Source organism: Chelon labrosus (assembly GCF_963514085.1).
Source record: "Chelon labrosus genome assembly, chromosome: 10".
Taxonomy (NCBI): Eukaryota; Metazoa; Chordata; class Actinopteri; order Mugiliformes; family Mugilidae; genus Chelon; species Chelon labrosus.
In genome coordinates this window covers 27465967-27486886 of record NC_140360.1, presented here as the reverse complement: position 1 = coordinate 27486886, position 20920 = coordinate 27465967, and the positions used below count along the sequence as shown (strand labels likewise).

The 20920-nt window shown below is 39.0% G+C and overlaps 1 protein-coding gene across 1 annotated transcript in view; it reads right to left on the bottom strand.

The window, feature by feature from the left end:
- Positions 1–6148: 6148 nt before the first annotated feature.
- Positions 6149–20920, bottom strand: part of cfap74 (cilia and flagella associated protein 74) — a 46725-nt gene continuing 31953 nt past the window's right edge. The window contains exons 23-38 of the mRNA XM_084553589.1: positions 17837–18010; positions 17172–17305; positions 16768–17044; positions 15426–15557; positions 15126–15259; positions 14579–14713; positions 12906–13015; positions 12741–12796; positions 11610–11729; positions 11298–11453; positions 11028–11166; positions 9386–9540; positions 9007–9139; positions 7541–7677; positions 7248–7382; positions 6149–6355 (exon numbers count right to left, since the gene is read on the bottom strand). Coding sequence (XP_084409715.1) covers positions 6251–6355; positions 7248–7382; positions 7541–7677; positions 9007–9139; positions 9386–9540; positions 11028–11166; positions 11298–11453; positions 11610–11729; positions 12741–12796; positions 12906–13015; positions 14579–14713; positions 15126–15259; positions 15426–15557; positions 16768–17044; positions 17172–17305; positions 17837–18010 — 2232 coding nt within the window. The 3' untranslated portion in view covers positions 6149–6250. The remainder of the gene's footprint in view (positions 6356–7247; positions 7383–7540; positions 7678–9006; positions 9140–9385; positions 9541–11027; positions 11167–11297; positions 11454–11609; positions 11730–12740; positions 12797–12905; positions 13016–14578; positions 14714–15125; positions 15260–15425; positions 15558–16767; positions 17045–17171; positions 17306–17836; positions 18011–20920) is intronic.

Below are 20920 nucleotides of genomic sequence, written 5' to 3'. Positions count from 1 at the left end.
CGTGACACGAGAATGAGCATTCGTCAAGTCAAAGTAAGTCAGAACAGTGATTTCCAGCTAGGGGTATTTGTACCATAAGGGGTGTTTTTTGCCAGAAGGTACATGGAAAGGTATTGCTTAGTAACGAAAGTCATTTGATAAAAGTAAATTTCAATGTTTATTTATAAATATTTATACAGTTTTATTCGCTTAACTATAGCATTTATAAACGACAACCTGGGGCGTGAGAAAAACGAAGACATGCACGGTTGAAAAGTTAACTGCAATGACTAAACAATTAAAAGTATTAAAGTCATAATAGTTGTGTGATAAATTAAGTTTGAAACTAATTATTTAGTTAATTCACCGCTGCTGAATAAATGGTTTGAATAACTAAGTAATTAATAAATCATTTTTATTTATCGAAAAATAAAATATAAATTGTGGAAATCGAAAGCTAAATTTAATAGTTCAAAAAGTCCAATTTCTTCCATTCTTCAGTTGTGGCGGTACACAAATACAAACGCACCAGCTTAAACACGAGTAGTTCTGTTCATCTAATGTGGATGTGACAACCTTTATACACAGCAGGCTATGTTGGTTCATACCAGTGGTTTAACACTGTGGTCGGCTTAGTTTTACAGGTTATTGGGGTTGCGTTTACAGGAATATTTATTGCATATGCCCATGTTTTATCAGTATTATCTCATAATACTCATTGGATATTTCCAACTGTAAAATGCTAAATGCTCTCCTTAATAAACTTCATACAAATATAGGTCTATATATTTTTGAACACTGGCCAAAACATATTAAATACACAATAAATATGGGTTGAAAGTGCAGCTTTAATCTGGAACACTTCAAAAAGCGGTTTTGTGGACAAATGTGGGACATTTCTATATTATTTCTTCATCAGTCAGAGGTAAAAGCTCTGAAGTTGCAGAAATGTGACCGCTGCATTTGGAAACTGTTGCTGCAAACTCACGTGTTCAAAGGAGCTCTCAGCGCAAGTGAAACAAGCAATCTTTAGGCTGCAAAAACAAAACAAACCTACTCGAGAGACAGCAGGAACATTACAAGTGGACAAATCAACAGTTGGGTGATTTCAGTAACATAATAAAGCTTGGATGCAACAGAAGACAACAGCGCTGAACGATCTCAGTATTCTTTTCCCAGTATGAAATATCTCATTCAGACAAGTGAAGAACACTCTTCAAGTGGTAGGCATATTATCATCCAAGTCTACCACAAAGAGAAGACTTCACAAGTGCAAATACAGAGGGTTCACCACAAGGGACAAACCATTCATACACCTCAACAAAAGGGTTAGGCCAGATTAGACTTTACAAAGAATTTCTAAAAAGATGAGAGCAGTTCTTGAACAGGATTCTTTGTATGAATGAAACTCAAATGAACCTGTACCGAAATGACAAAAGTATAGAGGAGGCTTGGAGCGGCTTGTGATCCAAAGCATACAACACCTGTATAAGAAAGTGCAGGCAGTGTAAAGCACGAGCTTGAATGGCTTTAAAAGGCACCGAGTCACTAGTTTTTACTGATGATGTGACAGAAGGGTATAGGAGTATACTGTCAATAATTAAATTATTTTTATTTATGATTAAATTAAAGATAAGAGTTTGCACTTTAAGCCCTTGTTCAATATATAACTGTTACTTCAATATGTTTTGGTAAACTGAATGAACAATTCTCCAACCTGCCTATGATTCCTCTTACATTTTCAAACTGTCATGTAACATCATCAGTTTGTATCATCAGATTCCACATGTACGCTTTAGTCAGATATGTGTATCTATGACAGATGTATGTTTATCTTGCTGTTCTCTTCTCTCTTTCTTCTGTCTGTACCCGGCTGGCCTTAGGCAGATGGGTCCCTCCATATGAGCTGGGTTCTGCTCGAGGTTTCTTCCTGTTAAAAGGTAGTTTTTCCTTGCCACTGTCGCCCTTCAGGCTTGCTCTGGGGGTTTCAGGCCGGGTTTTTGTAAAACGTCTTGAGACGATTTGTATTGTTATTGACGCTATATAAATAAAATTGAATTGAAAATTGAATTGAATTGAATTAAAATGTCAATGTCCTAAAAATATTTGAGCCTAACTATACAACCAAAAGTGCCTTTTTGTGTCTCAGATATGTAAATGAAAATGTTGTTGCAGATTCCAGGGAAATTCACCTTTCGTGTCAGTACAACAACAGCCGCTTCAAGCCAGTAACACAGGCTTATTTACAATCCAAATGTGATGCGCTTTCCTGCTAGCTCGAATGGGTAAATACAAAATGCAAGTGCATTCAATATCATGAACATTTTTAGAGCCTTAATCTGATCCTGTAGTTCTACCTAATTTATTTGCTACTACTATTTCACAAAATTGGTAAGTATAAGACAGTGTTTTGTTAACAAATAATATTGACTGGATATTAATATTAACTTTGCCATACCATGGTTAATGAACTGATGTCCCCGTGCTCTAGTTCAGGCAAAGAAATCATTAGGGATTTTCTTCCTGTGCTGAGTGTTTGTGGGTGGACTATAGCTGCAGCACAGAGATGACTTGATCATTATCACCAGTAGTTTAGGTAGAGTGCTCAGAGGAGGGGTTAATGCTCAGTGGGTTAAGGCGTTACTTGGAGACATGGAACACTTTGTTGTCCTCCGAGACAACAAAGTGTGCACAGGCTGGGCCCAATGGGGAAACACAACAGCATCATCACCGTTTGATTTGTAAGAAGAAGGCTCCTGAGAGAGTGCTGTCCTGTCTGTTTGTGACAGTTCTGTTTGCTGTTTGTTCTCTTTTTAGAGACACATTTTACAGTTATTGTTGGGGCCCAGTTGAAATGAAATGCAATTGAAGAGTCAAACTGAAAAACAGATGACATTCACATACAATCATTTGTTTGTATGCAGTGATTTTTGGGGAAATATCAACAGTTATTGGTTACTGAACTCCAACAAAGCATGTGTCAGTTAAAACGGTCTGTCAATATGACCTCTGTCTCAGAATGGCGTCTTTTTTTTTTGAGTGTTTGTTTTTATATTTGTACGCCTCTCAGGTCTGTAATCCTTCAACCTGTAGGAGGAAACTGAAGAATCATCAGCTCTGTAACCACACATTAGTGCACTTACAAGAAAAGTATTCCCAAAAGTGATGGTATCATATGGAGGTGTGTGTGTCCAGATTCATGTGTGTGAGGAAGTGAAAAACCCAATGACTGCTTCACTCATCTGTGTAGGTGTACACAAGGGAGTGGTTAATATCGACTGTGGCTTCATCTTTCTGTGGTTATGGATTAGATGCCATCGTGTAGATATCTTTTTATGTATTTAAAAAGCAGCGGTAGAAATCGTGGAGAGACATGGCAAGGTTAATCAGGTAGTGTTTTGGGTGTGGATTTCCTGCGGGACTCGTCTGCCCAGGTTAATGCTGCAGAGATTTAGTTGCCCATGGATACGCCCCTGCCTGTCTGCATGCATGTGTTGTGAAGCTTCTTTAGCAGAGCTTCAGAGCACACAGGGGAGGAAGCTTATTGTCTGCATTTGGTCTTTTGAGTGGTTCGGGAACAGTCCACACCTCAATGGGCTTCGCGTGCCATAGAAAACTCTAATTCATCACCAAGTAAATGATAAAGTATGCTGATCCTTATGAAGCCACACGCTTTTTTCAGGAATAAATGTGAGTGGATTACTTTCAGCACAATAAAATACATGAACCTGTAAATCTCTGCAAGCCGACATGGTTACAAAAGAGTTTAGTATCTCATTTTGTTCATTGTATAACTTCCGTTTCTTTAACATGATCAGAGAAAGCTAACTTTAATAACATTGTGACACTCCTGCATTGATTTACAATAACATTTACTAAGGGTTCATATACAGACAGATAGACACACACACACAACTCGTCCGCAGAGCCGGGGCCGTAAGTAGCACTATCTCACCGTATTAGTGGGAGATCAGAGGAGAAATCAGATTAGAAAAAGAGGCAAAACGGCAACACAAATATTGCCTAATATGATCTCATACATTTCATAAAACGAGTGACATTATACGGGGCTAAGCTCATAATGACCTTGCTTTTTATAGGCAGGTTGGGGTACAGTAATCTGATTTAGCATAATCTCCTACAATCTCTGATAAATGCTTACGACATGTATCTCTGAGAGAGGTCACATCCCATTGGTCCACTGCGAGGCATTACTGACATCTGCTGTTCACACATGCAGGCCCTAGTTTATGCAGAGCACAATGCCCTTTGTGGTTTATAGAGTGAGAATTTGATTTAATGGAGCAGTGCTGGAAAAAATAGTATTAATATTAACATATGCTTTCCATTCATAGTGCAGATATGAGGTTTGTGAATGTGAATCTCACGGGAGGACGACAAACCAGACACCTCCTGCTCTGCTGTGGACTACATATAAAACGTACACAAGATGTAAAACTACAAATGAAATGGATGTGTATTCAGTTTAAGGATTCACATCTAACCACCTTAAATCAGTCATATCACCTGAAAACCACATGTTACCATTAAGACTGTGTGAAAACTGAATATTTAGTCAAAGGATTTGTTGAAATGAATAATCCAGATGGAAACACTCATAACTGTATGAGTCAGAGTAAAAATTAGGTATACAGAAAGAGGTCCTACAGTGGATGGCGTCAGTAATCACATCTTTTACTGACTTAACTTTAATTCTTCGACTGAGCAATAAACCCGATGAAGGTTGACAAATACATTTTAAAATACCAAGTCCAAAATCAAAAACGTTTTCCTCAAAATGTATGATACCTAGAAGGCAGAAACGCCTCCTATCAGCAGTAAACACTAGCTCCTATTTGCTTATGTGCAGTCTAGAACACATCCCTTCAGATTTTCTTCTTAAATTACAATTATTGTTTTTTGACAGCTCTTTTCTCATGGACTGCACAGAACCAGCATCAAGACAGTGTTTACTTAGTTGTTTGTGATCACTTTTCTTATAGGTCTCTAGGGTTAGGGTTACGTACGCTTTATTATTCTGCTTTAAATTGTATGACGTTCCTGAAGTTGGCCATCACTGAGAGTACTAGTGAGGACAACGTAGGGGGTGTTTCACTTAGTGACATCAATGATTTCACTTTAGTCCATTTTCATCATAGCAAAAATCTAAATTCTGGGTAATCATAATATCAGAATATTTAGTTTGACTTCTTTATTATAATATGTAGGGGTTAGGGATGTGTTTTTTACATACTGTACATGCATATAATATACTATAAATATTGCCCCAACGTGCAATATGTATAGGCTAAAGACACACTCGCCAGTTCATTAAGTACACTAGTTAAAATGAATGCATTCTCATATAACAGCCCTGCACTAAATCTTAGCTTCCTGATTGTTTTAATCGTTTTGGAGGATGTAGTTTGTGGTGCTGTTAAAGTGGACTGAATTAAACATTAAGGTGTTTCTGTTATTTAGCCTAGCCCACTGATTATGATCAGGTTGTCAAAATAACAGAAATGTGTGTCACACAGTTCAACAGTACTACAAACCACAGCCTCCAAAATGAACACAGCTGAATCAACAGCTGCCCAATTTGACCCCTGTGTGAACTCTGCCATCTCTCTTTTCATAGTTAAAGTACCAGCAGTGTTACAGTATGTACTGTATACATCAGCTGACACACCCCTGATGACTTGGCTTCACAAACACCACCTGCTGGTGGAATTAGGTTTTACAGTCAAGTGCTTCATTAAATTGCAAATGTCCACGGGGTGGACAGGGTTTGTTCTGGATTTAATAAAATTTCACAAAAAATTGTGTTGGAAAAATTGTACTAATATTTTTCCAAAATTGTGTTGGAAGTATATTAGTTTGTTGTAAATTCTTGTTTGATTTCAAGGAAATCACACACCACCCAAATCTGCACATGCTTTGATTATTGAATATATCCTCTAATGCAAGGTGTTTTAATGGTCTAATTTATTATCACATGATGTATTGCGTGTCTGTATTTGGAAATTTTTAAAGCGTTACAGTGTGTGGATCTAGTCTATATCTATATGTAGTCTAAATCCATATACATTCTGAGACATTCTCAAATCAGATCCTCAGTCACTACCTTTAAATATTACATTGACACATTTATTTGTTTATATTTATATATATGTCAGCTCTGCATATATACAGTATATTTCAGCTCTGTGGTTTTTGTCCATGTATGTGTGGAGCAGACTTCCTACTGGCGGGCATCCAGGAACTGTAGAGGTCAGTCAGCAGTCATGGAGACCAAAGCCATCAGGGTGACTCCGTAAACATTTGTCTCATCGCCCTTAACAGTAAGAGGCACGCACATCTGCACCACCTCACAGGGCTGAAACACACAGTCACACACAGACATACACTCAGTCAGTCAGTGCAGCGTGCTCGTCCAAGTACAAGCCAAGATCAAATTATTTGACCCAGGATATTTTTTGCCAGTATTTATAGCCTTCAGATATCTCATCAATGAAAGTAACCAGGTAACACTGTTACATTTTTGTATTGTCATGATGAAAGAGCTGACAAGAGATTAAAAAAAAGATTTAAAACTAAAGAATGCTAAAAAAAAACGATTAATGCTGCCCGGAGCATTTTTTCTTTTTTTTTTGCGTATCTGAGATGTTATACTTTTTCACAATTAGTAATGATGTTTTTCTACTAACTATTTTATCTACTCTATCTGTTAAGGCCATAGGATACTTACTTTAAACCAAATGCTATGTGCACCCAAAAGAAAGACCTTCTAGGCTACAGGCTTTCTAATCTAACCTAAATCTATCTCTCCCTAAACTCTACCGAACTGAAAATCATATGAAAAATAACTGAAAATAATAAGTCAATCAAATTTAAAAATAAGTCATCATTGTCTTGAAATGGGACAGTCATGAGGTAGATTCTTATGCCTCGTCCTCAGTGTGTGGCTCCTCCTACTACGTAACCTGACTTCCTAAAGAGTTTCTGCTAAGGGGGCGGGGCATGAGGGGGCCACTCCGCTGCTCTGGGTGTAAATAGCTGAAGAGCTGCTGTTGACTCTTTTCACATGGATATTAATTTAATTAATTCACATCATGGCTGTAACAGGTTTATTCTAAGTCAGTAGAAAAGTAGGAAACATTACATTTGTTGTAAAATACAGGTTTTGAAATTGCAGATTGGTGCAAATATTTCCTTTTGCAATCACTTCTTAACTGTGCTCCTAACAGTGACATGAATCATCTCTTCACCTTGTATCCACTGTGGGGGGTCCATGTGATAGTAATGGTGCGTCTCTGTCCCAGCTCCACGCTGCCCTTGCTGGGCTCTACACTGAAGCCCAGCTGCTGCAGTGATGCCACGTTGCCCCAGTAAAATTCACCGTTCTGAAAAACCAGAGAAAAAGAGGATTTATTTTTTCAAACACATAGTATGTGTCCACCTCCTTTAATGACAATAGTGTTAAGCAGTTCATCTTATGGTGGCACACAGGGCATTTTAACACGTGTCAACTGAACATCAGTATCTGAAGATATCCCATTACCTTCTTACTGGACTGTGTGGAGTGGATACAGCCCACCTGCAGCTCCCTGACTGCAGGTGTGATGGCACCAGTGATGCATCTGGCGCGCAAGGTCACCAGCAAAGGGATGCTTGGCCTCTCCATCTCCTCTGACTCTGCTGGATAGACAGATGAGTTCCTTTTTTTAGTTCAAATCATAACATCCTTTTACTTCACTCTAATACCCACACAACCCACAAATCTGTGGTATTTTATTGAAACCGTTCCAAGGTGCCAATTCTGCAAAAAATGCTCAAGTAATTTAGAAATCTGAAGGCATTTTTTCTCACTCTGTATCTTTGTCAGCCCACCACTTTGGTCCACGCTGAAATATCTCGGTGAGTATTAGACAGTTTCACTTAGTATTTTGGTACAGACATTCATGTTCCATTGATCATTCCTTGACTTTCCATGAGATCAACAATTGGATTTGTTCCATACACTGAATTAGTGTGAGCATTTAGCTGAAAGCAGCACTGTAGCCAAGTATACCTCCATAGACAAGTGGGTCTGGCTTTCTTACTCTTCTTTTTACCATCCATGATTTCCATTGCTTCATTCATTCATTTCAATCAGCCCCTACAAGTCTCACTCTCTGTAAATCATTCAAGTTTCACCCTGCAGACTTACCAAAAAAATTAATCTTAATAATCAGGTAGAGCTAAAATAGTTGTTGACAGAAGGTGCCCACATGATTCTGTTTAAATTACACCAAAAACATTTGTTGGCCCATTTGCACCGTATGGAGATACAAGTTGATCTGTAGATGAAAAAAAGTTGCATTCCTCAAACCTTTGGCAATGTCAACTATAAACGAATCGACTGCAGTACCACACACTGACAGCGTGGCATTAACAAGAATTCACGTTCAGTCTGATGGCTTACGCAACTCAAACTAGTCCACTAAATAATTTTCATACCATACAGAAATGAATGAAAACCAATGAGTGCCATAGTAAACATACTGCTTAAAGTATGCAACACACACCGTTATTGTTAGTTTACATCATTTTTTTTTTTCAAGATACATCAACTGATGGTACTTTAAAGCACCTCTTACGTCAGTAAAAATTGTTGACTTTGTCTAGGAGGTGTGTCAATTTTCACTCATGGAATTTTTCGGTGAAACAAGATCTGACTACTGATGATGAGCACATGGACTGTCAGCACGCTACGATTAGCATAAATGACTTCATCAAATGCGTAGCCTTTGTTCACATAATTCATGGAATGTGTCTGGAAGATATTAGTCATGTTTGAAGTAGGAGCCCTTGCTGTATCCTGTATCCCGTAGAATATGTCTGAACTTGATCCCATGGATAGTTTTCACAGATTAACAGTGAAGCATTGATCTGCTCCGTATTGTATGTTTTCTATTAAGCTACATTGTTTCCATTACACTAGAAGTGGTGACCCTGAGAAAGAAATGAAGATGGAGGCTTTGATACCTTTGAGCTGAGGCCGACTGGTTATGAGTGAAGGGAGGAGGGATTCAATGGGCACTGTCAGCAGGTCTCCTCCATATAGATACATGTTATGTTGAGAGGCTGCACCCTTCAGATCCATCACACACACTTTACTCTGACAGACAGAAATGGCACAGGGTTAAGGTTGTTGCAACACAAAGACCAGCGTGAAGAGGGGACATACAGGGTGCAGTAAGTACATCTGAATAACAAGAATGCACTGGGGGGCAGTATTTTGCTCTGGAACATGTGATCACTGTTATAGCCAGTGATTAAGGACAAGGACATGCCGTGTGAAGGTGTGCATCCAAGGTTGAAAGTGTGTGTGTAAGTGTGTGAATGTGTGTGCCGTTCAGCTGACCTTATTCATGAGCTCTATGGTGAGTTTGTCAGAGTAGTTAACAGATGGGTGGTCAGGCTGAAAGCTGACTGTGATGTCTTGGCTCTGTCCTGGAGCAATGCTGCCCTCTGCTGGCACCGCACTGAACACACTCAGCCCGCTGTAGTTCTGGGTCCCTGTACAGGATAGAAACAATACTGCCACTACTGCACCAACTACTGTTCCACCTGCTGCTACTTAGGTTAAAATAATAGAAAATTAACCTCAAGCTTATTTTACTGAGCCTTTAATAAAAGTGGACATAGACTTCTTTTAACATCATTTTAAGTCACTGTCTATCACTGAATGCTGTAAAATAATTGTGACAAAGCCTATGGCGCGCTGATGAAAGTATTGAAACACACTTATTATGGACTGGGGGTTTGTGGCAACATCCCCAGATAGGGTTATGTATTATGTTACTACCAATGTAATCTGCTCGACACCAGATCAATTTGAAATATTTTAGGGAGGAATGGAATAAGAGGGAACAACCACAGCGTTCTGTTAGATGAAGAGCAGCAGGTGACAGGCCACACACCTCCAACTACTGACAGAGGTAACCAACTCATTTACTGTGTCCTGCTGTTCACAGACTCATGTCACGGGCAGCAGAAATCACATAAAGGATACAGAATGATGGAGAAAAAAAAGGCCAGTTGTTGTTGAAATTAGTACCCCTCTAAATACCTCTAAATCCTACTAACTGGTCTATTAAATAGAAAAATGAACACTGACCTGACCTAATATGCATACACAAGTATAACAAATCACATGTTTCAGCAGTGTTTATGAACTGTTTTAACTTAGCTGTTTCTTCTCATGTATGATTCTTTTAAGATAAATACAACAGTTTATGTGCTATAATGAGCTAAAAGAAGACAAAATGAAATATTGAACCGGTCTTCAGAACAGATTCAGTTTTTCCTAGTATAGATTAATCAATCCACTCGGGTGTTTCTTGGCTAGAGATCTGGTGACTATCAAAGCCATGACATATCATTCAATTCATTTTAATCCTTACAACAACAAAAAATCAATGGGTCTCCCCAGTTCTGGAGACATTCAGATTTGTATAAACCGCTCATTTATTTTGTTTGGTTTGTACTTTAACTTGTGATCAAAATGTATCTGGTAAAAATGATCCTGGTCAAGAACATCCAAAAACTAAAGGCTGAAAACAACCCAATCCTGTTCCAGTTTGACATAGATGGCTTCCTTTACTTCTCTTTCAAACCATCTGTCTTCTCTGGCTAACATTGTTGTCTTTGAAGGAGTGTCCTTTGTCCTTCAGGTGTAGGTGGCGCGCTCGATCGTTTCCTGATGAGCTGGCTCTCCTTTGCTGAGCTATGCGTTTCTCAAGGGGTTATTTGCTTTTCCAGATGTACAAATCTATAAATCCGTCACTGCACTGAACTGTGTAGAACTGTGTGGATGAGTGGTGTAATGTCTTCAATAAACTCTACAGGTCTAGTTGGCCTTGCTTTCAGCCTTTTTTGGACGTACTATGACTGAGAACCTTCACAGACATACATCTACATAAGAAATAAAACATGCTGAATGGACAAGCTTTTCGAAGTTGTCGGTTGTCTGGTGAATTGGTGCAATATTTATTACATCTTACCCACAGTAGGTTGGATTTGTGAGTCTGTGTATTTGTCCAGCAGCAAGTCCACCTTGTCAATTCCACCCTGAGGCCTGGAAGGAATGAGACTTGCCAGCAGGACACTGAAGCCCACTGCCACTGCTGAGCTGTTCTGTAACTGTAGACAGATCAGGGCTTAATGTCAGTAACAACACTGCCACCTCCCCAAAAACATCACATTAACATTCATTTCTGGATCTAATTTGAAAAACAGAAAACTTCCACAATGCTTAATTCTTCTTGACTGACCTTGATGACTTGTGAGGCGCTCTCCTTCTCCAACACATAGCCAAAGTCAAGGGGACCTCCAGTGTGGGATGAAGTAACAGCAGGGACTACGCCCTCCCCACGCAGAGTCATTTCCAACATCATTTTCTGGCTGTGCACCTCCAGTATGTCACAGTACTAGAGAACAAGAAAGGTTGGCTGGGTATGCTATTATGTTACTAGTCTCTAAATAGTCCTTTATATGGTTTCCCATTTGATTATTTTCCAGCTGAGTTGTACAAAGACAGTCACTTATATATTTATTATAGAGTAATATTTCCCCTGTGAACTGACCTTTTTATCCAGAGCTGGACTGAAGGCCAGCACCAGAGTGTGTTTCTCTCCTGGTCTAATGGATCTGAGAGCACTGAGAAGGGAAAAGGGACCATTTACGTCCAACACTGATGACCTCAGCTTGGAAACGGTCAAAGAAAACAGCAGTACACAGTCCGTATTATTCATTACCAACTGCAGTAGAAGTGCTAATTTAAGGACATATGTTTAGTAACATTTGATTATTGGGTATGAAAATAACTTGTGTTAGAAGATGTCCTTAAAAATAAATCTGTCAGGAACTCTGACTTCTGCCTGGACTGACCTCCAGGTTTTGCATCCAGTGTGGTGCCCTTTTTTTGCAGTACACAACTTTTTACAAAGTAATAATGATTATATTTGTATCTAACTCAGGCAAGTTTGAAGAAAAAATTGCTTTTACTTCAGAACATTTCTGCTTATAAGTCCTCCCCATTGAGTTTGAGCATTGTATGGTGTTACTGGAGAGTAGACTGCAGAGATAGAAAGGAACTGTGGTGAAGATCATGGGATGTCGTGAATAGTTAGCCTCTTAAACCTCAAGGCTACAGAGACAGCCATGATGTTCACAGCCTTCAACAACATATGTCTAGAAGGAATGTGTCTTGTTACTGTAGATGATCCACAGTCCACACTAGAAAGTTTTCTTGAAAAGCACTTCCAAATAAAGTCCATATTAAAATGTTAACAGCGGGAGCTGAGAAGCACCCAGAAGAACTAAGATATGCTGTTGTTTCAGTGTTGTAGTGGCAGAAGAGGTGTTGTTGGTGTGATGGCTCTTTTAAACATCTCCTGAATGTTAGCTTTGCAACAGCAACTGAAGCAACCATTTGCCACTACCACTACCTAGCTAATGCAGTTGCATTTCTGGCTGTGTATGTGTTAGCTTCATCTTATCATGTTGTTGTCTTTGGGGGGCGAGCATCCGACAGAGCACTGAAGCTGAGTTATAATATCGCCAGTCTTTACCAGGAATGACCGACCTCATCTTCAAGTCTAACATCATAAGATGATTTTCTAAACCAATTTGTAAAGATATCTTGCCTTTCTGATGCCATTTGCAGCTTTTTCATTTTGACTAAAACAAGCTGACCCTTTGTGCATAAAGGATACATCCAAAGACTCTTTTGAAATGTTCTGAACTGTGAACCTCTTAATCTCTTTCTCTCCTACAAATGAAAAACACAAATACAACACAACAATTAAGCAAAAACATTTAGTAAGTGGACTAATCAAGTGTATATGATAAAACTAGAAACACTTAAAATAATGACTCACCCACTGCCACCTGATGGAAGTCTATGATATTATGTCTATTGTTGGATGTTACCACTAGAGGGGGCTGTAGAGCAGGACACTGCAGCTTCAAGTAGATCGTATTGAAGGAACTGAGGATATACGGAACACGACAAGTTATGAAATGATTAGTGTGTGTCACTGCTCTTCCTTTTGTTTGTGACTTAAAGGGTGTTAGTAGCATACTCCACTGAGCTCAAGAAAGGACAAACGGTTACATTAAAATACGGGTGTCAAATTGATTTTAGTTCAGGGGCCACACACGGCCCTATTTGATCTCAAGGGGGCAGGACCAGCAACACAATAGCATATTAACCTATAAATAACGACAACTCCAAATATGTCCCTTTGTTTTAGTGCAAAGAAGCACATTATGAAAATGTTTACATTTAATGAACTGCATTATTATAAAACATATAATGAACAACTGGACATTACTTAAGAAAAAGAAGTAAAATTTCTGTTTAGTTCTAGGTCTCAGCGTTGTTTTATGTCCACAACTCTTACTAAATCTGCGCAAAACCTAGGAATAGCAGTTACTTTTATTGGAAAAATTCCAGTTAATGTCTTCAATGTAATTTTTGCACTTTGTAAATTCATCCTGCGGGCCAGGTTAGACCCTCTGGTGGGCCGCTTTTGGCCCGTGGGCCGTATGTTTGACACTTGTGCATTACAAGTTAAATAGCTTCAGGTAATGTACTTCTTTTGAAGCAGTTAGCTCTAAACCAGACATGTTTCTGTCTTCTGCCGGAGGGTATTTCCTTAAATATTCAGAGGCAAGTTTGGATAAAGTCTTAGTTTTTTAACTTCGATCTGTTAATTATATTTACCAGCACCCTCCCCAACGTGTAAAATTATTTCTAAGCTTTCGTCACTGCAACAGTGCTTTTACTATTCACATACAGTATTTGCTTAATACATAAAGGTTAAACCACTACTGTTGTCTAAAATAGATTGTTATGGTGATTATATTCTTCTCACTGCGAGCCATGTTGTATCTACCACAGCACAAATCATGGGTTTTGAGAAATGTGAGAACATGAGCTTTGTAGAAATTTATGCAGGTACACGTACTTAAAATAATGATGGTAAAATATTAAAACAAAAACTACATTTGAAACAAGACTTATCAGGCAAAGAAAGCAAACAGAGATCTGCAGGGAACACAGGAGCCTAGGCCGGTTCACTTCTAAAACACATTAAGTGAAATGACAGGGGTTTAAAGATATTACACACCATCACCCCGTGTCTCCTGTACAGGGACCCTACAGGGATGTATATAGTTAAAATAACTTTTTTCAGTTGATTTTGTACTTACAAGGTACATGTCGTTAAATTATTATTATTTTTTTTTTCCATTTACCTCATCAAGTACTAGTTTACTCACAGAAAATCAGGGTCAGGTAATGATGTTTTTCTACAATCTAAAGGTGACATTATATTACATTACATTATATTCTCTATTGATTCAAAATCAGCAGTGGACCAAAAATAACACTATGATTTTAAAGAACTACCAAAAAAGAATGGAAATAGTTAATATTTATGTTTCAAAGTAAATTCTGTGTTGAGCCTGGTAAATGTCCTAAGATTAAAGACATGTCAGGAATCTGAACTGACAGACTCTAAAGCTGTGTGTGGAAGCTGACTGTTACCTCCACGTTGGCTGGGCCTGTCTGTCGTCCTCTGGAGGGTCTCCATCTGATATGAAGCAGGGAATGGTGTACTCTCTGTAGCGCTGGCTGAAGGAGTACAGCAGAGAGACCTTGGCCTCCTCATACTGCTCTGGCCTTGAACAGAACAGTTTCACATTTAACCAAGCTCAAAAACTCTCTTCACACCGAGCACAAGACATCTTCTCTATTATTTCATGGAGATCTGTTGAGATCATTCTATATATGGCTTCAGCACTACAACTTAAAAGACAGGAATTAATATGATCAATTTATCACTGGAAGAAGGGAGACTGTAAAGGCTTGTTGTTGAACCTCAGAGGTTATTAATAGACTTTAGCCTACTTTCCTACATAAAGAGGCTTTCAGGGAGGATGTGTCTGACATTTCCTACAGAATAAGTAATTCTTTTTTGCAGTACTACTCTTTGATATGTTGCTACAGGATATTTATTAATGAACATTTATTTACTGGCATTTCAGTCCAGCAATGACATTAAGAAAGCCATGTTTGCAGAGAGGACACCTACCCTGGCTGTATTTCGACAGGATCTGGAGATTCAGTTAGTTTGTCTGTCTCCGGGGGGGCTGACACCTTCATGTTCTTTGGTTTCCCAGATGACTTTTTCCTTTTACTGATTTCCGCTGGCATCTCCTTTTTAGCCTTACAACACACATGAATATGACTGATGGGTTCATACAAGGGTAAGACCAATGAAGCTACTTGAATACTTGTGAGAAATCAGTCAGCTGCTCAAGATGTGATCTCATTTAAAAATCTGGCACAGGCAGAAGGTGACTTGAGTAGGTAGGTGGGTGTGCAGTTGTACCTCCTGTTCAGCTTGTTTTTTTCTCTCCAGCTCCCTCTCACGGAGCATGGCTCGCTGGAGGAGACGCAATGCCTCATCTTTGACCTCCTGGTCCGAAAATCTGGGTCTGAACATCACCTGGACCAGACATTTCTAGGAGAGGGAATGGAGAGAGGGTAACAACTCTGGAAATCCTCAGATTTAGAGGACACCACATCAACGCTGGTTTGTTATTGTGTGTTTCCTTCAAATTGCAAAGCTTTTACACCCTGACAGTTTTTAATTTAAACCCCCACTTCATTTTATGACGTGGAAGTTTAAATTAGTTTTGGGCAGTATCCTGTTTATGGGTTTGTTTGGCATGAAAGAACTCAAGTGGACTGAGGATGATAATCCCTTTGTTTTCCAATTGCAGACTATTTACTGGATTCGTCCCAGTGGGCCTCTGCTACACAGTGGATAAATGTGAAAAGGATTAATTGTTCCCATATAGTGTGTCTGGAGGAAAGTGTTTCACAGTCAGCCGATGGAAAACAGCCACTACAAAAAACTGTCACAGCATATAATAGTAAACTGCAATGATTTTGAAGTGCTGTATGCAGTGACTATAAAAGTAACATTCACAGAGATTTCCTCTAAAAATAGTGCAAAATAAAATGTGCTCCATAAGGTGTCCAGTAGAGTGCGTCATTACACCATGAAGACATCTGTGGTGGGCCAATAGCTGCTATGACAGCCTTGTCTCCTCTGTCTCGCTGTAATTGTGTTGAGTTGCACTGTGGCTGGAAGACTTTACTCTGAGATCCATTAGCTCTGTGATCAGAGGCATGTTACGGTTGGAAATGATCATAACAAGTAAAACTTAACTTCCCTAGCCTCAGGCTTGGTTTCCTTTCGCAGTAAATTTAAAAGTTAGATTCTTAAAGTCAACTCAAGAGACTTTGGAGTTCAATCCAGGATGTTAGATAGCTGTGTTTTTGCAGAGGTTATGGATTTTAGACATGTGTAAAATGTTTCATAAGATCATTCTTTTACAGTCTTTATTAAAGTTGCACTCTTGCAATTTGGTCATGTGCGTCTATACAGTTGAGGCGGGAAAGAGTTAAAATGAACAGTCTAACTCAATGTAGCAGGGACCGTCAAATATTGACATTTGTCCCCTTGTTTGGATCTTCTCAACCACAAAATGTTGTTAGTAAGAGAAGATGTGAGTGTCAGTTGATCATCAGGGTTCTAAGCTGTCAAAACCTTCCAGAGCCACAAAAGACAATGTGTAGCTATTTCCACTCCTCCACATTAGTAATCTGCTCTTTACGAGTCAAATGAATGTAGTGAGTGTAGACATGAGAGGTGTGTACTCCACCTCTCCAGGGAGCAGGCGTCCCGCAGTAGGAGTGATGCTGATATCTGAATCCTCCCGCAGAACGAAGGAGAATAACCTGGGTACTCCCACAGACAAGCCGTCCTTCGTCACTAGAGTAACTGGTTGTTTGGACTGGTTACGGTCAGTGTGGCGGTTGATCAGGTGTAGTATGGCAGTGGACTGGTCACCTAGGGCTGTGGCCCCAAACTGGACCAGAGAATGGGAGAGCTCCAGCGGTGGATGGACACCCACAGCTCGGCAAGACAGCAGGAAATCTCTGATGACAATAGAAATTAGATTATTGAGTAATTTATTAATGGATATGAATGAATTAAAATGTATTGATCAAACCAGATCCCATCCACAAATCCACAAATCTATGACGTGAAGCATTACGAATGAACCTGTTTATTCCAGACTTGCAGCTGAGCTGGAAATGGTACTCTTTAGCTACTTTTGCACTGAAAACCAGATCCATCTCCAGGGTTTCTTGTGGGAGCAGAGTGCCAAAGCCATCATTAGGCTGGACCTCAATGAACTGTGGTTTGAGAAAAGACAAACATTCTTCATTTGCATTCTCTAATACATTAAACAGAATGTCCAAGTGAAAGCTATAACCCAGAACAATTGACCGAAATGAAACCCAGATTCAGATACTGTTTACAGTTTGTTTTTTTTGCAATAAGCATTCAATGTATTTAAATTCATCTAGTAATCATGTACGGCATGAGATTCCTATTGCCTACTGAAGCATGAAGGATTCACAGGAAACAATGCATGAATGCAGTTCATCTCATTGAGTTCAATGCTCTAATGTGTTCTGTGTTTAGTGTTCACTCCCTTTATGTTGTCTAGGAGCTGAATTTAATGACTATTAACGCAAAAACAAGTCTCAGAAATGTGAATATAGAGCGAACAGAGGAAGTTGCATCCTGATGACTGAATACAAGACAAATCTGTCATTTTCTAGAAAGACAGCTAGTTCATGGATTCATTGCTGTTTTTACCTGGACCCACTATTACAGTAAGATTAACACAGGATAAAGCGTTCACAGTGGTCACACAGTACCTCTGGAACACCCAAGAAGCCGAAATCCTGAGGCAAAAGGGACAGATTGGTGAGGCGAATGCTGCTCTTGACCGACTGGTAAATGGAACAGTATCCAAAGTCCACCTCAGTCTGGTCAAACTGCAGGTCTGAGGAAGTCACAACTGCGTGGACTGTGAAATGAGCAGGCTGCACCTGAACAAACAAGAAGCATCTTATCACACCTTTGGCCATTTTTCATTGAGTAGGATTTTTTGATAAACATCAGTGAAGATACAACAGCTTCCCCCTGGAGAAGGTGCCCAAGTTTGTGGAAAAGGAGCATATCTTATAATATATCAAAAATAGGGGAAAGACAAATTCCTCCGATTAAAGGTAGGTATCTGATTGTTACAGACCCTTATATGAGTTTCAGAGAAGCCCCCCGACATACGTTCCTATTTAAACCTTAACTTCCAGTAATGAGTGGCACACTGTTTTTTAAGAAATCATACAAGTCTAGTTGTTCTGGTCAGTTTCACAGTTGTTACTGATGTTGTGATTACTATTTTTGAAGTGCGAACTCATGGCATCACAAAGGAGGAAACCCATTCTCAGGTGATGCCCATGCATTCATTGCCCTCAGGCTATTCTTGACAACATTAAAAATTAACATTTTATTCATGATTAGATTCATTTGACCAATCAAAACCCATAAAAATGAGGGACTGTGAAGAACAGTGGTTTAATTCCCTACAGACTTCCTCCAGGAAAATTCAGTATCACACAGTACCTTACACCATCAACACCCTGCTCTGCCCTTTAAAGTCAAATTTCTTTGAACGAACTTTAATATGTTTGGATGAACACAAAATGTGTTATTGTCCGTTCTACAGACAGTATATACAGTCTTTGGGTCAAACATACTGTATATGGACCTATCTGTACATACTTGGTCTTTTTTTCCCTCTAATTGTACAGTTGACATTGTTTCATTTTGCCATCATATTATCACTCAGGATGGTTTGACTTATATATATATATATATAATATATGTTAATTCAATGTCTGTCCTCCAAACTGTTGTGCAGTGACTTTTTAAACGTTAATGACACTTTTTCATAGTCTGACTGAAGAGAGAAGAACATGCACATAAAGTCTTCTTAAGTCTATATGCACTTGAACTATCTAATGAATCAAATTCATGATTAACTTTAGTCTGACTAGCTGAAATGGAGCAATGCTTTTTATGCATATAGTCATCTTTATCACTGAGCAGCCACTAGATGTACAGTATCTGTGTGTCTGTGTGCAATCCAAGAGTTCTGGCTCAAAGGGAGTTATTGCAACTGAAATTTCAGCACCAAGCCAAGTAACTTTTCATACTTATGCCCCTTTTCTTCCTCCTGCTGGTGTTATTCTACAGTTTTCTTATTGAAAAGACTAAAACAAATAATATTTTAGTCCATCAGTCCTTATCTCTTATCCTGTAATACTCAGATCTAATCCCACTGGATCCTCCTCAAGTCATACATTATAAAATGTTTCACAACCATTTTTTTCCCCAGCAGGTTCAGTATTCCCCTAAAAGCAGCTGGACTCTGGTAATTTTTAAAGCAGATATTTGTCATTCAAGCAGGAGTAGAACAGCACATTGGTTGGAGACTATTTTAAGCAGCGGATTAATACACATTTCATGCTCCAGTGAATATTTATGGCGGCACGATGATGTGTTTGGGACTGACTCAATATAAACGACTGTCACCATGCTCGTGGTAATGAATCACACAGTGCAGCAGTGAGGCTCTTCGACGTGTTTTTAGTAGTTCTTGGACATCAGTGGAGCTCTATAGCTCAAATTAATAAGAATGTTAAAGTCAACACTTAGTAGGGTCAAATTAAAGTTTTGGTCTTTTAGTAAATTTATTGATAAAAAGAAAAATGTTGTCAGCTTTATCCTTTACCACTGTTTTGTGTACATTAAATACTGGATGATAACGTATGTGATCTTGTGATATTGAGAGCAGTTTTTTTCTTTTTTTTTTTTTTGAGATGACGTCTTCATGTCAGCCCCCAGCTGACGACCTTGTTTATTGCACCGTTGCTTTCCAGGCTGCTGTGGTGTCTGATGAGCAAACGCTGCATGTATGAATGTGTGTGTGTGTGTGTTTTCATGGTTTAATGCCAGGTGCTCTGGGCCTGGGGTTGGGGGCAACAGCTTTGGTGCTTCACAGGAACATCCTGGCCCGTTCTTTGGCTCCTCATCAGAACCCCCACCCCACCCCCGAATCCTCTCCTCTCCTTGTCCTGACAGAAACCAGCATTAGGAAGGTGAGAATTTGGCAAGAAGACCGACCAGATTTAAACTTCCTGAAAAAGAGGACTGGCTGAAGTGCAACACGAATGTTTGAGCAGCTGCTGTGTTTTGAACAAATGCCGGTGCATTTGTATTTTCCAACTAAGGGCGCTTATACTGTACAGGGATATTTCATATAGGACTTACATTTTTTAAGACTCCAATTGGAAGTTGAGGGTAAGATATTTATTGAACTTTTTGACAGCAAATTGCAAATATTGTAAATATTTGTTTCACTTCAGTTGATGTACAGTAGATGTATATATGCAATAGTACATACTGTATTATTGCAGTATATCTTCTAATATATTAAATTGTTAAAAATGGAAAGTATATCCAAAACAACATTTAATGAAGGTTTTCTAGACAACTAGAGACTGAAACCATACACTGAGCCCTTACGAAAGTTTTATAAAAACCTGAATATGCAAGTAGGAATCTCAAAGAAACAAGAATGGCATGGATACACGTTATAAGAATTAATTATACTTAGTTTAGATGAGAAAAAGCATCAAAATACTTAAGTGGGAAGACGCATCAAATCCAGGAAAGTTGCTTAGTTACTGTTAGCATGTATATAGTATAGCCTTATTATTTTTTGTTTATAGCTAGTTTTGAAAACACCACAGGCGGCTGCACAAACCACTGAAATCAGCAAGAAGCAAGTGGGGTACTTGTGTTGTACAAATGGACATGAATAAACAGATATCTCTGTGCTCCATGTAAATGCATGTCACTAATGTGGACATGCATTTACCAGGATGAACCTC